Below are 15,664 nucleotides of genomic sequence, written 5' to 3' on the forward strand. Positions count from 1 at the left end.
TTATCCAGAGTCAAAACACTTGCATAAAAAACAAAAACAAAACAAAAAGAGCTTCAGGGGTAATCAATATGTTGGAAGATATGTGATTCATAAAGATATACAAAAATACACGTCGGAAATGCACAAGTGCTGTTTTTTTTAAAATAATTGTCATGTTAATAAAGACTTTTTAACTATTTTAAGTCTTTTGGACTGATGATTTTTTGTAAAAGGTGTTTGCATAATCACAAATGCTCAAAGGAATTATAGAAAGAGAGTTTTTATTAATATAAATCCTATTTAATACTGGGCGACATGGTGGTTAGCAATGTCGCCTCACAGGCCGCTAGTTTGAGTCCTCTCTGGGTCAGTTGGCATTTCTGTGTGGAGTTTGCATGTTCTGCCCATGTTGCTGTGGATTTCCCCCACAACTAGGCATGGGCCGGTATAAGATTCTGACGGTGTGATAACCTTAGATAAAAATATCACAGTTTCACAATATTGTGATTACTGCTCTAAAATATGATCTTTTTAGATGTCTGTGTAAAAAACTAAAACTTTTCCCCTTTTCGGCTAAATTGACCTCTGCTGTCTTCATGTTTCTAAGGGTGCTTTCACACCTACACTTTTGTTTCGGAACGTATCTCGTTTGCCCAGTTAGCGTGGTTCGTTTAGCATATGTGAACAGGGCAATCGCGCTCTGTTCCGCGCCAAAGTAATCGCTCCGAGATCGCTTGAATGAGGTGGTCTCGGCTCGATTGAAACGAACCCTGGAGCGGTTCGATTGCAGTGAGAAAGCGATCCGATCCGAGCGCGGTTATATCACAGTGTTTTATGCATATGTAATAGGCTTACGGCTATATGAAGAGAGTATTATGAGTAGTGCGGGAAGTTTTGCGAGTCTCCGGATGCCCGCAAACGAGTGATGATCTCCCGGTAATCTCGCGTCTCTCTCCCAGTCCTCAAATAGGCATCGTCGCGCACCCTTCTCACCCCTCCCCACCGTGTCTCTCCTCAGACACGTCACGCGCGCGCACCCTGTCAATCACCACCAAACCACCACCTCTCCTGACAGCTGAGCGGGACGCTGCAAAATAAACCCTGACACTCTGACCAATGTAAGGAGAGTTTACTCGCACGTGACTTGTTTTAGCTCTTTTGGTCCGATTAGAAACTTTGCAATGTGAAAACGAACCGCTCCAAGAGCAAAGAGCAACAATGTAACAATTTTAATCTCTGTTTCGGAACAACTGAATCGATTCACAGGTGTGAAAGCACCCTAAAACACTATATTTAAAACGACATCTTTGAATATTGTTTCTGCCGGAGATACTGTTGTCCTAAAAAAATACATGCCTAAGGAACGGTATAGCAAAAATGTTTTTTCTTCCAAATGAAGTCAATGAATTAATGAAGTCGTAAACACCACATTGCTTTCCGGTTCCGCTTATCTGATTTGATGTTTTGAGCATGCTATTTTTTTCCGCAACCTGTGAACAACCAGTACAGAAAAGAAACGGCAACATGGCGGCAACATCAAATTATAAGGCTAAAAGAAAATGCCTGTTTCTGATGTCTTGGAAGCAGAAATGTACGTTTTAACGTGACAAAAACAAACAAAAAAAGGAGTGATGTTTTGCACTGTTTGCCCACAGTCAGCCCACCTTTTGTTAAATAATTTCGAACCCCAATAAAATACCTGCACATTTTCCATACTGCTCTTTTTGTTTGCATAACACTTATATTAACACTTAAAAGTGTTAATAAATATATGAACACTTTTATGTTTTTTTTAAGTATTGAAATTCTAGATTCACAGATTTTGTTTAAAATATGCGGCTGAAAAATAGCTATTAACTTTTCTTTTTTGGTGGGGCCAGTAAAAATTTTGGCGGGGCAAGTAAAAATCTAAACCACTTGCCCGATCAGACCAGTGGAAAAAATCTATAGTGTTGAACCCTGTTGTGTATGGATGTTTTCAAGCACTGGGTTCCAGCCGTAAGGTAATCTGCCGTGTAAAACATGCTGGATAAGTTGGCGGTTCATTCCGCTGTGGTGACCCCGGATGAATAAAGGGACTAAGCCGAAGGAAAATGAATGAATGAATGAATAATGTTCCATTATATTCAGGGTAACAAGTGTATCCATGTAAAAATGTAGTAACACTTGTGTGGCCATCAATAAAAAAATCATCAATAAAAGCATCAAGCAATCAATAAAAAAACGTATGTAATAACAAAAATTGATTTAAGATTTTTAATATTTCAGAGTTAATCTGTGATTCCTAAATGTCTTTTAAGATGTGATCAAATGATTCATGTTCTAAATACGGGTGACTTTTAATTTATAAACTATTATAATAATATTGTAGTGGGTGTTATTTATAAAACATGACGAACATGTATAATATTTTTTCTCAGGGATTAAAAATACTGAACGCATTATAATGTACACAAATTAAAAACATCACCTTCCTAATTTGATCCTTTTTTGGTTGTTTTTGCGTACTTTGGCCATTAAAGGGGGCCTATTATACCTTGTTTTACAAAATAAAAAAAAGTTTTAGCTCAAAATGATGTTTACAACTCTTTGAAATTGACCCTTTTAGGGTTTGATCCGAATGTGGCCTTTTGGTGACTGTCGCTTTAAATTCAAATGAGCTTTTTAAAAGAGGGCGGAGCTACAAATGCCTATGTGTTAGCATAGTGGCAGATTCAAAAACAAGAGTAATGTCTTATGCTAATGAGGGAAGGATGGTCACCAGTGGGCGGGGCTTTCCCCCTCAGATGACACGTACAAAGAGAGAATGTCAAAGTGTTTCTGCAGACCAAGTGTGATTATAAAAAATTTAATTAATACATTTTTTTCCATTAAACGCTGGATATTTTCAGACTGTTGCCACAAAACTGTGCTTAAACCTGTTTTAAAAGTGATTTTTGCAAAATAGGTCACTTTTAAACCAGTTTGTTTTCAACTGTTCTGCAATATTAGTGTATAAGTCAGTCTAAGTGTGATATCTAACCTGTGTGTAGTCGGGTTTGACCGGCGGGTTTTCCCGTAGCTCAGGGTCTGTGTACTCATTGTTCACATAGTAGCCAATGCGGATGAATTCCTGTCCCCGATAGGTGCATGTGATCAGCACTACGGTCACGCCCACCGCATCACTCTCAGGGATCAGCCCTGTGTTTGGTGCATCCGCCTGTCAATCAAACACATAAAAACAACATGATGCTTTCAATTACGTCTAAAACATCAAAGCAACATTAGAAATAAACCAGAATTATTCCTGCACAGAGGCAAATATACTTGATAAGATTACAAGAATAATTCGAAATGTGTTTGATTTAAGTTGCTAAAACTTTCATGATCGTGATGTTACTTCCACCTCATTTTCAGCTAGGCTAAAACTTTTTTAAGCATAGATCTAAACAATAATGTGGCTAGCAATGCTAACTTTAATGCTATTTTGTTTAATGTTGCATTTAAACCAGTGTTTCTCAACCACGTTCCAGGAGGACCACCAGCACAGCATGTTTTGGATATCTCCTTTGTCTGTCACTCCCATTACAGGTCATTCAGTCTCTATTAATGAGCTGATGATCTGAATCAGGTGTGTTTAGTTAAGGAGACATGGAAAATGTGCAATGCTAGTAGGCCTCCAGGAATGTGGTCGAGAAGCACTAATTTAAACAAATCTCCCCAATGCAATTTATGCACCTTACTGATGCACTTTCTCTGTTCATCTCTAGATGGCAGTGCGCTGCAATTTATTTATTTTATTTTAAAAGGGTTTGGATGAAAGTAGATAACTGGCCAACCTGAAACACAAACATGTGTCTGCCTGCAGGAACCGGACCGACCAGAACCGAGTCCAGAATCTGGTCATACTCTTCACTCTCTGCAGAGCCCACGTAGATGATCTTCCACTCCAGATCTGAGACAGGCGGAAACAGGGGGATATTAGCAACTGAGGTTTATAACGGTTAGTGGAAACATACTCAAATCTCAAGTGCACTAAGCAGTTTGTATATAATGAACTACTAGTGATGTTCACAAGTAAAATATGAGCAGGCAAACAAACTTAGCAAGGATACATTAATGATGTATTTCAGGAATAATATTTAATTATGATATAAGGAATAATGTATGATGAGGTTTTGAAGTAGTAAGTTTGAATTTAAAAAAATGGATGTTGTCACTGAACATTTTAGGATTCAACTTACTTTTATTCTATTGTTTATAAGTAGGCTCACACGAAATCTGCGTGCGCAGAAATCTGCAGATTTTTAGCCCATCGAGTCTATGTATTTACTTGTGTAAATGTGTCAGAATTTATATTTATATGAATTTAAAATAATTTCACTGATATTATTATCATTTAATGATAGATGAATTATTTAGATGAATTATTTACAATACAGTTTGTGAAGGAAAATTTTCTGTCTTTTAGTAGATATGTGAGAGACTTGTTTTGTTTACCAAATAAGTGGGTCTAATTGGATTTGCACTGTAAACATTAAATAAAAGTTAAACATTTATAATTTTTTATTTCATAAATTATTTTTTTAGTTATAATACTCCTAAAATTGTTCCGCCTATATATGCAATTTTTTTTTTACAAAATTATCCACAGAAATAGCGTTTTATAAAAAATGTCTGCAGATTCTGTCTGGCCCTTCTTATAACCTTTGCTTATAGCTTAGCTTTAAAATAACAAAAAAAAAAGATATTTAGATTTTCGTTTTTAAATATTTATAAATTTTAAATTTTCAGATTTATTTGTAACTGTTCTTATGTTTAAAAAAATAACATACAGAACTTTACCTTACAGTTCACCTTGCAGCCATAATATTCTGTTCCTCATGTTACAAAAACGTTTTTATTCAGTCAAGAAATCTTTACAAAACGACCAAAAATAAACTTTAATAAGTACGTTTGGGACCCAAGAATTGTTACGAGGTAACGTTACCTCAAAAAATCATAACTTATGAGTTTGAGAAGAAATAACATAAAACATTTTGATTTACCTCTAAAAGCAAACATATTATAAATACAATTTTAAGTGTTTTAGCATGTTTTTGATATTATAGCAAAGGTCATTCGATTCAGAATAGATTTTGGGTGTATAAACTACAGTGCCGTACTGAAAATAAGGTGTCAAAAATAAGGCAAGTTTTTTTTAATTAAACCTTCAAATAACAAACAGGCATTTTCAACTTCCATTGTTAAACATGTATAACATTATATCCAAGCAGAATATAATAAACAAAACAGTACAAAATAATAAATAAACCTTAAATAACACAGTGGCACAGTAGGTAGTGCTGTCGCCTCACAGCAAAAAGGTCGCTGGTTCGAGCCTCGGCTCAGTTGGCGTTTCTGTGTGGAGTTTGCATGTTCTCCCTGTGTTCATGTGGGTTTCCTCCGGGTGCTCTGGTTTCCCCCACAGTACAAAGACATGTGGTACAGGTGAATTGGGTAGGCTAAATTGTCCGTAGTGTATGGGTGTGTGAATGTGTGTGTGCCGGATGTTTCCTAGAGATGAGATGTGGCTGTAAGGGCATCTGCTGCGTAAAAACTTGCTGGATAAGTTGGCGGTTCATTCCGCTGTGGCGATCCCGGATTAATAAAGGGACTAAGTTGACAAGAAAACGAATGAATGAATGAAAATACGTTACATTCAGGGGGGTCCGATTATATAAGTTGACAAAAGCTTAGAGAGCTTTGAGGCACGTTTTGTTTTTACATGTTTTATGGATTTATATAAAATGCTGAAATAATTTTTAAATGCTATTAAACAAGAAGAAACATTCGTGAATATAACATTTAGCTACAATCAACACATTATTACACAGAAATTCAATTTCTTTGTTTTTCATAAAAATGCCAAATTTCACAATGTGATAGTCAAATGCAAATATATTTTTTTTGTTATCAACCTCTCATACAATCTGTGCTAAAAGGATTTGACAATAGAACAACTAACCTATTAAAAAAAGATGTTCCTGAGATTTAATATCTTTCAAGCAGAAAATATAAGCATCACTGTCTAAATTAAATCCTATTCTAAGAAATTCATTACATAGATAAATGTCATTAATTGATTTTAAATGTACTTCTTTCATTTTAGGTTACACTGGAAATTACAGGTATCTTTTTCTAACTTCAATAGTCTCCGCTTTAATGAAAATAAGGAAAGTTCTGCCTCAAAATCTCCATACCGCTTCCCGACACGTGACGTCACGCAATATCCAACCAATCTGAGCCAGCAAAAATGCACTAGACACGCCCCGGTTGTACTATCTGGCTAATCAGTGATGGAGGGACGGCCGCGCGCGCTGTCATCGAACTACGCGCCGGCGCCAAAATATTAAGCGCGTGAACATTATCAACCGACATAAAAGGCTTTTTCCCGCTTAAATCACAACGAATATTAGCGTGATTCTCACTACTGGAGGTAAAACGATAGTGTAAAACGCACCTACAGTCTTGGGAATGTCATTATTTACACAGCACTCGACAAAAGAATTGATGTATAGTGTATTATTGTGGTAATTGTCGAAATCTCTCACCTTCAGGTAAGTCCTCCATACACTCAAATGTGATCTCGAACTGAAACGGGTTTCCAAAAGGACTGGGGTTATCCAGAACAGCCACATTCAGCACCTGCACTTTAGCCATGATGGCTCACACCTCTTCAGCTACAAAAAAAATTGGCCTTGTGTTTATGGATGAGAGAGTCGCTCAAAAAACTGTCCAAAGCACTGTTAGATCTGAAGTAAATCCGGAGTAAGTGTAAAACCGAAGTCCGACTGACAAAACGATCCTCGAGTGGAGCCGGTGAAGAAGCGGGAGTTTCTCTTAACCGCGTTATTTAGTACTTTTTAAACTAATCATATGCTCGCCACGCATCCATTTTACTTACTGCTGGGACATCTCAAAGAACAAGTCATTTAGTGCAGGTTTTACACAAACATGATTAGAAGTAACAAAATTAAAGACTGAAAATCAGTTATTTCAGTTAAAACCTTACTGTAAAACCTCCCTAAATAATGAAAAGACACTGAATGACAGAAGCAAGTGCTCTCGTGATGATGCTTCTCTTCTTCTTTGATCACTTCAGTGGTACAAGCATGCTCTCTGCTGCGTCCTTCTGGACTGGAGAATAAAACAAGACCCCTGTCCATTTTATTAAAACAGACGAGTAATAATAGCTAGAATAAGATTATGTTTAAGGGTAATTCTTCAACTACGGGCACTTTAATGTCCTTTGATTATATATATATATATATATATATATATATATATATATATATATATATATATATATATATATATATATATATATATATATATGTGTGTGTGTGTGTATATATATATATATGTGTATATATATATATATATATATATATATATATATATATATATATATATATATATATATATATATATACATATATGTGTATATATATATGTATATATATATACTCAAATGTATATATATATAATCAAAGGACATTTAAGTGCCCGTAGTGAAGAATTACCCTTAAACATTCTTATTCTAGCTATTATTACTCGTCTGTTTTAATAAAATGGTTCATGGTTCATTAAAGAAAATAACTTTTTTGATAATATTTATCTGTTAACTATTAATGTATCTGAATGAAGCTCTAGTGAAATTATTCAATTATTTTTTGGTTGTTAATGTGAGACTATTATCAATATTATTTTTTATACAAAATATAGCTGTCGCACTGTATCAGTGTAATTTCCACCACAACACTGTAATGTCGTTTTAAAAAGTTTGTGTGAAAGATTATTGAGGTGGTTTCTATAAGAATGAATAGTGCCATCTGAGAACATGTTCACGATGCAGGAAATGTAAATGTTTATCAACAACACTTGAAGAAAAATCAAGGTAAATATTGCTTGATGGGTAGATACATTTATTCTACATAATTTCCAAACATGCTGTACCTTTAAAGATGATTTTAAAAACCAAACAAAATTAAGTTAAATCAGAGGGTTTTGTATACATGAAAGGCTAGTATCAATTCAAAGCTAATCGCTGAAGCTATTTTTCATTTTTTCACAATAAACTGTTGAAATGTCATTTTCACCACCACACACATTTAAAAAAATATTTAAAAAGTTCTCATCACACATTAAAAGTGTATTCACAGTGTATAAGTTCATGCTCTATTTAATATACAAATTCAGTTGATTTATTTTCTAATAAGCTCTTAATCAAATTATTATTACATTTTAGAGTGTGACTGGAGCACAATTCAGCATACAACTAATTTATTTTATTGACAAATGTATAATTTTTGTATATATTGTGGAAAGATTGATTAAACTAGATACAAAAATGATTTTATGTTTTACCTCTTATAGATCTTAAAACAAAATTGTTTAAATTTATGTGGCTGTGTTACGATAATTTTAAACAAGTTTTTTTATTCAACTTCACAAGGCTAAAAGTGCCCGTAATTGAAGAATTGCCCTTAAACAATGTTATAAGAGGTGCTCAACATTAATCATGTAAAATCACAGATAGCCCAATAGTGTGACTCTATAGGCCTATAGGAAAATATTTTACATTTCAGTAAAATAAGGAAAAATTGATCTTGAAAAAATTAATAAAGGAAAAATTTATCCATTATCTTATTACAAATATTTTTAATAATTTGCTTTCCAAACACAAGTTACTTCATTTAACAGTTTAAAAAAATCATATATCAGAATTAATAGCCGGCTAAACAGTTCTGTTAAATAATGTTAACATTGTTGCCTTACATAAACTGTAAATACTAAGAATACTTCAATATAAAATCGTGATTACAAGACTTTGTTACATTGGTAATTAATTCTGTATGTCCTCTATGGTGGTAGAAGTTTCCTTCAGTTATCTGTGAGGGGAATTACAAAATTTCCTGTATTGCACATAGTTGTGGGAGAACTTTTCACTAATTTAAAGGTATTTTAGGTTGAGTTATGATCAAACATTTTTATAACATGCACGTTATTTTTTCACCAATTATTATTATAGAGGTAATGTTGCTTTTATATCTGCACATTCGTTCATTTTAACTCTCCCTATATTGTTTACCACTCTAATTTGAATATTCGGTTATAAATTGCATAAACTGTAAGTATATCACTTTAAATTAGCATTAGCTTTATTTAAATGACCGTGAACAGTGTTGCACTTTGATATTCGTTGGCTGCTAATATGATTTCCCTATTTAGAATTAGCAAATAATACTTTTACTGTCTATAAATTATATTATTAAAGAGTAAGTCTGAATGTGTGATTATGGAAGCAACTTTACCTCAATATTATTGTTGTAGAGATAGGAAATTAACCATTCAGGGCTTTTCTAAATGATATAAAGGTATATAAATTATATATAGGCCCAATGCCCAACACACCTTTACATCATGTAAATACAAAACATTTATTTTGTACATGATTAATCACAAAAAAAAAACCAACAACAAAAAAACTAATAATAATGACTCTTTTATACAATTGCCCACACGATGAAATTCTTCGAAACATCAATCAGAAAAGGTACAACAAGAATGACCCATACAGTAAATAATACATGTAAAGTCAATGCAAAGCTGGGTGAAATCTATTTTTCACAAAGGCCTTTAAATGTGAATGTGCATGGGACATCATTCCAGTTCTTCAGGAAGTTTTCTACAGGAACTATAATCACACAGTTTTCACCATTAAGATTGTTGGGCTCACCGTCAACCCAAAACCTGAATAAAAGGAGTCAGATTTTCAGTTTAATCCCAGTCGTTATCCACTCAAAAAATAATAAATGAGGAGCCACATTACCCACATAAAAAATAACACAGTAGTGTTTTTAAACTATACTATAGTAAAGTACAACACTATTAATGTATACATATTTACACATATACATACATACACACATATACATACACACTCACCGGCCACTTTATTAGGTACACCTGCTAGTTAACAAATTTCTCATGGCAGCAGCTCAATGCATTTAGGCATGTAGACATGGTCAAGAAAATCTGTTGCAGTTCAAAGCGAGCATCAGAATAGGAAAGAAAGGTGATTTAAGGGACTTTAAACGTGGCATGGTTGTTATTGCCAGACTGGCTGGTCTGAGTATTTCAGAAACTGCTGATCTACTAGGATTTTCACACACAAACATCTCTGGGGTTTACAGAGAATGTCCTGAAAAAGAGGAAATATCCAGTGAGCGGCAGTTCTGTGGGCGCAAATGCCTTGTTGATGCCAGAGGTCAGAGGAGAATGGCCAGACTGGTTCAGCCTGGTTTAAGCTGGACATAGCTGGTTTTGGCTGGGCTCCCAGCCTGGCTAGGCTGGTCAAGCTGATTTAAGCTGGATTTAGCTGGTCATTTTCCAGCCTGACCAGCTAAAACCAGGCTGGAAATGGCTGGAAACCAGCCTGGAAGTGGCCAAAACCCCTCTAAAACCAGCCTGGTTGACCAGCTAAAACCAGCCAACCAGCCTAGGCTGGTTTAAGCTGGATTTTTCAGCAGGGTGGTCAGTATTATTCTGATAGTCTCAACTTTTTAATGACTAAAACCTTTTCCATGAACGTTTTACCACTTACCCTTGTTTTAGTGGAGAATTATCCACCCATTTCATGTTGCCCTCGATCTCTTCGTCAGTCAAACCGATCCACAGAAAGTCCTCGACAAATGGAGATATGAACCTCTGTGTGTGAATATAAGCAGGATAAGAGTGATTCCTCCCACTCAATAACAAACACATAAACAGAAATACTCACCTGCTTCTCTTCAGTGTTAATAATGACCAGATCAGCTCCACGATCCCTGCAGAACTGCCTGCTCTCAGACCAGCTCATCGTATTATTGGAAATGAAAAACAAACCTGAACAACACACATTTTCACACACTTTTCAAAGCTGTATATGATATTAGCAGCTACTGACACAAAACATATTAGCACTGACCAAGATGATTAGATCCAGCCCGGGTGTGCTGCAGAATGACGAAGACCAGCAGAATTACACAAATAGTGCCGAGAATCACCGTCGCCAACATCAAACAACTGCGTCCTCACAAACACACACACAAAACATCAATTATTAACAGTTCACTGCAAATTATCTCACTTTAAAATACAATATGTTTGTAACCATATTTGAATTGATCTGATTCTGTAGTTTTCTACAGCTATACGTAATTTATACTTCAATACACTACCATTACTGTAGTAAAAACTGAAGTATACCACAGTATGTTTATCAGTTCACTATAGTTAACACAACTGTAACAGTTTGCTGTAGCACTAAAGTGTTTACAACACTATGATATAGACCAGGGGTGCCCAAACTTTTTCGTATGAAGGGCCAAAAACCAAATATCATCGACAGCCGTGGGCCGAAGGTGAATATACCAAACTATTTTACATTGAAGTTGCCATCTGTATGACACGGTGGCACAGTAGGTAGTGCTGTCGCCTCACAGCAAGAAGGTCGCTGGTTTGAGCCTCAGCTGGGTCAGTCGGCGTTTCTGTGTGGAGTTTGCATGTTCTCCCCACGTTTGCGTGGGTTTCCTCCGGGTGCTCTGGTTTCCCCCACAGTCCAAAGACATGCGGTACAGGTGAATTGGGTAGGCTAAATTGTCAATAGTGAATGAGTGTGTATGGATGTTTCCCAGAGATGGGTTGCAGCTGGAAGGGCATCTGCTGCAAATAATATATGCTGGATAAGTTGGCAGGTCATTCTGCTGTGGCGACCCCAGATTAATAAAGGGACTAAGCTGAAAAGTGAATGAATGAATGCCATGGCCATAATATTTCAAAATAAACAGAAAACATTAATTTAAATAGTATTGACTAACGCAGTATAACTTTTAAAATGATAAATTATTGCAATTAAAACGTAAACAATTACGTTTGTAACACAGTGGAGTTCAATGTTAAATACAGTCAAGCAGAATTTGCCTTTGACTTGATTTTCTCATCAAGTTTTCAGCATTGCCGGGTGACGGTATGTACATTTGAACAAAATCTGATTAGTTTACACCATTGAATTTTTTTAATATTATATTTTTATTTTCTTAAAGCAACACAGAGCAATACAAAAAGCAACAACAATTATAAAGACAAAAAAGAAAAGGCAAAAAAGGGCAAAAAAAAAAGAAAAAAATATATTTTAAAACCATTATTACAACAGTTCCTCCAGTATTATACATGGGTCAACAACGTTAAACTTATACAGTTGAAGTCAGAATTATTAGCCCCTTTTTGATTTTTGATTATTATTTTTTTTTACATATTTTCCAAATCATGTTTAACAGAGCAAGGAGATTTTGAAAGTATGTCTGATATTTTTTTTTTTCTGGAGAAAGTCTTATTTGAAATATTTCGACCAGAATAAAAGCAGTTTTTTTTTTAACCATTGTAAGGTCAATATTATTAGCCCCTTTGAGTTTTATTTTTTTTCTGATAATCTACAGAACAACCCATCATTATACAATAACTTGCCTAATTACCCTAACCTGCCTAGTTAATCTAATGAACCTAGTTAAGCCTTTAAATGTCACTTTAAACTGTATAGAAGTGTCTTGAAAATATATAATAAAATATTATTTACTGTCATCATGACAAAGATAAAATAAATCAGTTATTAGAAATGAGTTATTAAAACTATTATTATTAAAAAAGTGTTGAAAAAAATCTCTCCATCAAACAGAAATTGGGGAAAAAAATAAACAGGGGGCGAATAATTCTGACTTCAACTGTATAACTAGGCCAGTGGGCGCAGGCAATATGGTGATCTTGCAGACGATAACAGGGTTACACCTTTAAACCGCTATCCTGAGCATTTGACGAATAATTAAAAAAGGGTTTCCAGGTGGCCTCGAAGCCGGCAATGTTATCAGAGAGATTGTGTCTTAGTCTCTCTAAATGTAAAGTGGTAGAGAATTCAGAAAACCAGGATTTAAAAACTGGTGTTGATGCCTTTTTCCATTAACAAATAATCTTTTTGTTAGCTAACACCATTCTATATTGCACAAAGTGAGTCAGACCAACCACAAACAGTGATTGCTGGATCAGGGCCAGGCTCACAAGAATAAGCCTCAGAGTAAAAGTTAAAGATTTCGCTCAAAAGGTTTTGGGCATGACCAAAGAAAGATGTCCTGAAGAGCAGATTCACATGTGTACATTTGGAGGAGATGGAAGGGTAAAATTTATTAAGCTTAACTCTAGAATAATGAAGCCGATGTACTACTTTATATTGGATTAGTTGATGTCTGGAGTTAAAGGAACATGTAGGCTATTTATGACCTTGATAGACTTTTTCCAGTCTTCTGTAATTTGAATGCCTAAATCTTTCTCCCAGGAATCTTTCAAATACAAGGTAGACATGTCAAACGGATCATTAAAAACTCACAACATTTATTTAAAACATTCTCCCTCTCTTCGCAGAATGCATGGCGGGCCAAATCAAAGGTTATCGTTGGCCATCTTTGGCCAGCAGGCGCTAGTTTGGGCAATTTTGATATAGACCACTTTAATGTGCTGATGTCATTGGCCCATGAACATTTTACTGCTTATTAAACTATTTCACAACAGTAACAAGAGGCAATTCAATGTTAAAACAGCTATCATAACATTATTTATCAATATGTGCCTCTTTTTGGATTCTCTGAAACTATAGAAGTTAAAAATTAAAACAGGAAATACTTTGGGAACATTGTTTTTGTCCACATCTATCAAATGGTTCAATTTGAGTTCAAGAACACTAACACTTTGGTTCAATAACACTAAAATAAGTCCCTGTTGTATTGTTGTTTTCATGTGATATACTTTTTTTTTTTTTTTTAATCTACCCTGAAATCCAGTCTTTAAATAGTACACTCTTTTCAAAATGACAGATGCTGAATTTCAGTACAATAAAACATCTAAACAAAAATATATGAACAGAAACGTAACTTCATGTTAATACACTTAATCAGAATTATTCACCTATTCTTCAGCAAAAATTATTCAGCTTGTTTGCATCTGTTTCTGCTCTGCGGACACAATCTCTGCTTCACACTGAATCTTTATTTGCTTACTGTTTTGTTGAGCTTTTCCTTCATCTTTGACATCTTCAACATTTTCATAAATGGTGTCCATCTCCATGATGTCCACGTAAGATGATGTTCACAGATGAGATGATCTTCAGAATGAGGAGTGTGTAGCCTTTTAAAATAGTGGAAGTGACAAACCACATCCGAATTCAATGCCCCATCTGATTACAAAACCATAGAATAAGGTAACAAATGACGTGCTTATGAGATGTTTCAGCGTCAACGTTTTTTCTTTCTTCTTTGAACTAAAACAATCCACTACAAATAATGTTATAGAAGTAATCACCCTCGTGTTTAAAAAATATAAAACTTTTATTACAAGAAAAGACTCATAAATATTACGTTAATGGCAAAAAAAAAAATAATAATAATAATAATTTGACCCTTTTTAATCCTCCCCACCATTGCAAATCCATCAGATGTTTGAGTCATTCTGGCCAAAAATATAGCTATTTAATTTTACATCCATACGTAATTTTAAATATATAGTTTTGCCAGAATGACACAAACATCTGATGGATTTGCAATGGGGGGGGGGTTAAAAAGGGTAAAACTAGTTTTATCCATATATATGTGTTTGTGTGTGTGTGTGTGTGTGTGTGTGTGTGTGTGGTATGTATAATACATTTTTGCCCTTGTTTTTTTCATTCATTCATTCATTTTCTTGTCGGCTTAGTCCCTTTATTAATCCGGGGTCGCCACAGCGGAATGAACCGCCAACTTATCCAGCAAGTTTTTATGCAGCGGATGCCCTTCCAGCCGCAACCCATCTCTGGGAAACATCCACACACACATTTACACACACACACTCATACACTATGGACAATTTAGCCAACCCAATTCACCTGTACCGCATGTCTTTGGACTGTGGGGGAAACCGGAGCACCCGGAGGAAACCCACGTGAAGGCAGGGAGAACTGGCAAACTCCACACAGAAACACCAACTGAGCCGAGGTTCGAACTAGCGACCTTGTTTTTTTTTCTCTTTTTTTTAATGGAATATATTTTAAATGTATTTAAAACCATTGGAATATATTTTTCCTAAGTATCTTCTAATAAAACTTCAATAATGTATGATTGGAGGAATATTTTTATGTAATAATGCCTAAAACCTCTAAAAGTTGTTTTCCTGTTAGTTAAAGCTCGTTTTCCGATAAACTTCATTGTGTAAGAACAATTTGATCCTTTCTGACATTAACGTGCTTATCATTTCCTAATCTGTGCTTCCTCATCTCGTTTCCTTACTTGAGAAATCGTAAATATTAGGAAATCAAGCCCCGTGAGCTCTGAACTGTGAAACTTCAGGCTTCTGATTGTTGCGGGAAAAAAAATCAACAAGAGCTCCATCTGCTGGAGAGTTTGTGTTACAACTGAACTGCGGATTAAACATTTATTTATTTAGGATATTTAAACTCAAAATGTCCCCAAATACTTTTTGCTGTCTGAAGCCATTCTTCTAGCCATAGTTATCTGCTGAGCTCATTAAGTCAGCTTTATTTCAGTAGCACTTTTTACAGTGTAGATTCAGGTTGAATCAAAGCATCATTTTTACAGATAAAAATGCA

General features: G+C 35.0%; 2 protein-coding genes across 7 annotated transcripts in view; both read right to left on the reverse strand.

Moving 5' to 3' along the window:
- The window catches only part of asf1bb (anti-silencing function 1B histone chaperone b), a 13,997-nt gene extending 6,894 nt beyond the window's left edge, over positions 1-7,103 (reverse strand). The window contains exons 1-3 of one of the 3 annotated variants that reach the window (XR_015475943.1): positions 6,552-7,103; positions 3,798-3,913; positions 2,641-3,178 (exon numbers count right to left, since the gene is read on the reverse strand). Coding sequence is in view for 1 of the 3 variants with exons in the window: in NM_214757.2 (NP_999922.1) it covers positions 3,002-3,178; positions 3,798-3,913; positions 6,552-6,660 (402 nt within the window). In the remaining 2 variants the exon portion in view is untranslated. 3 annotated transcript variants of the gene reach the window in all.
- An 801-nt stretch (positions 7,104-7,904) lies between these two features.
- si:ch73-343l4.8 lies at positions 7,905-14,281 on the reverse strand. Of its 4 annotated transcripts, none has more exons than XM_087238332.1 (5): positions 14,085-14,281; positions 10,970-11,074; positions 10,784-10,887; positions 10,607-10,710; positions 7,905-9,753 (listed from the first exon to the last, which is right to left on the reverse strand). In XM_087238332.1, exons 1-5 carry the CDS (start codon positions 14,149-14,151, stop codon positions 9,621-9,623), a joined length of 513 nt encoding a protein of 170 aa, XP_087094458.1. In that variant the 5' UTR covers positions 14,152-14,281; the 3' UTR covers positions 7,905-9,620. The 4 variants fall into 4 exon arrangements, with proteins under 4 accessions (XP_087094458.1, XP_087094459.1, XP_087094461.1 ...); XM_087238333.1 differs by having other exon boundaries at positions 10,970-11,067; positions 14,085-14,240; XM_087238335.1 differs by having other exon boundaries at positions 10,970-11,067; positions 13,993-14,190.
- Positions 14,282-15,664: the final 1,383 nt, after the last annotated feature.

The sequence above is a fragment of the Danio rerio genome, chromosome 1 (genome assembly GCF_052040795.2).
Source record: "Danio rerio strain M-AB ecotype USA chromosome 1, GRCz13ab, whole genome shotgun sequence".
Classification (NCBI taxonomy): domain Eukaryota; kingdom Metazoa; phylum Chordata; class Actinopteri; order Cypriniformes; family Danionidae; genus Danio; species Danio rerio.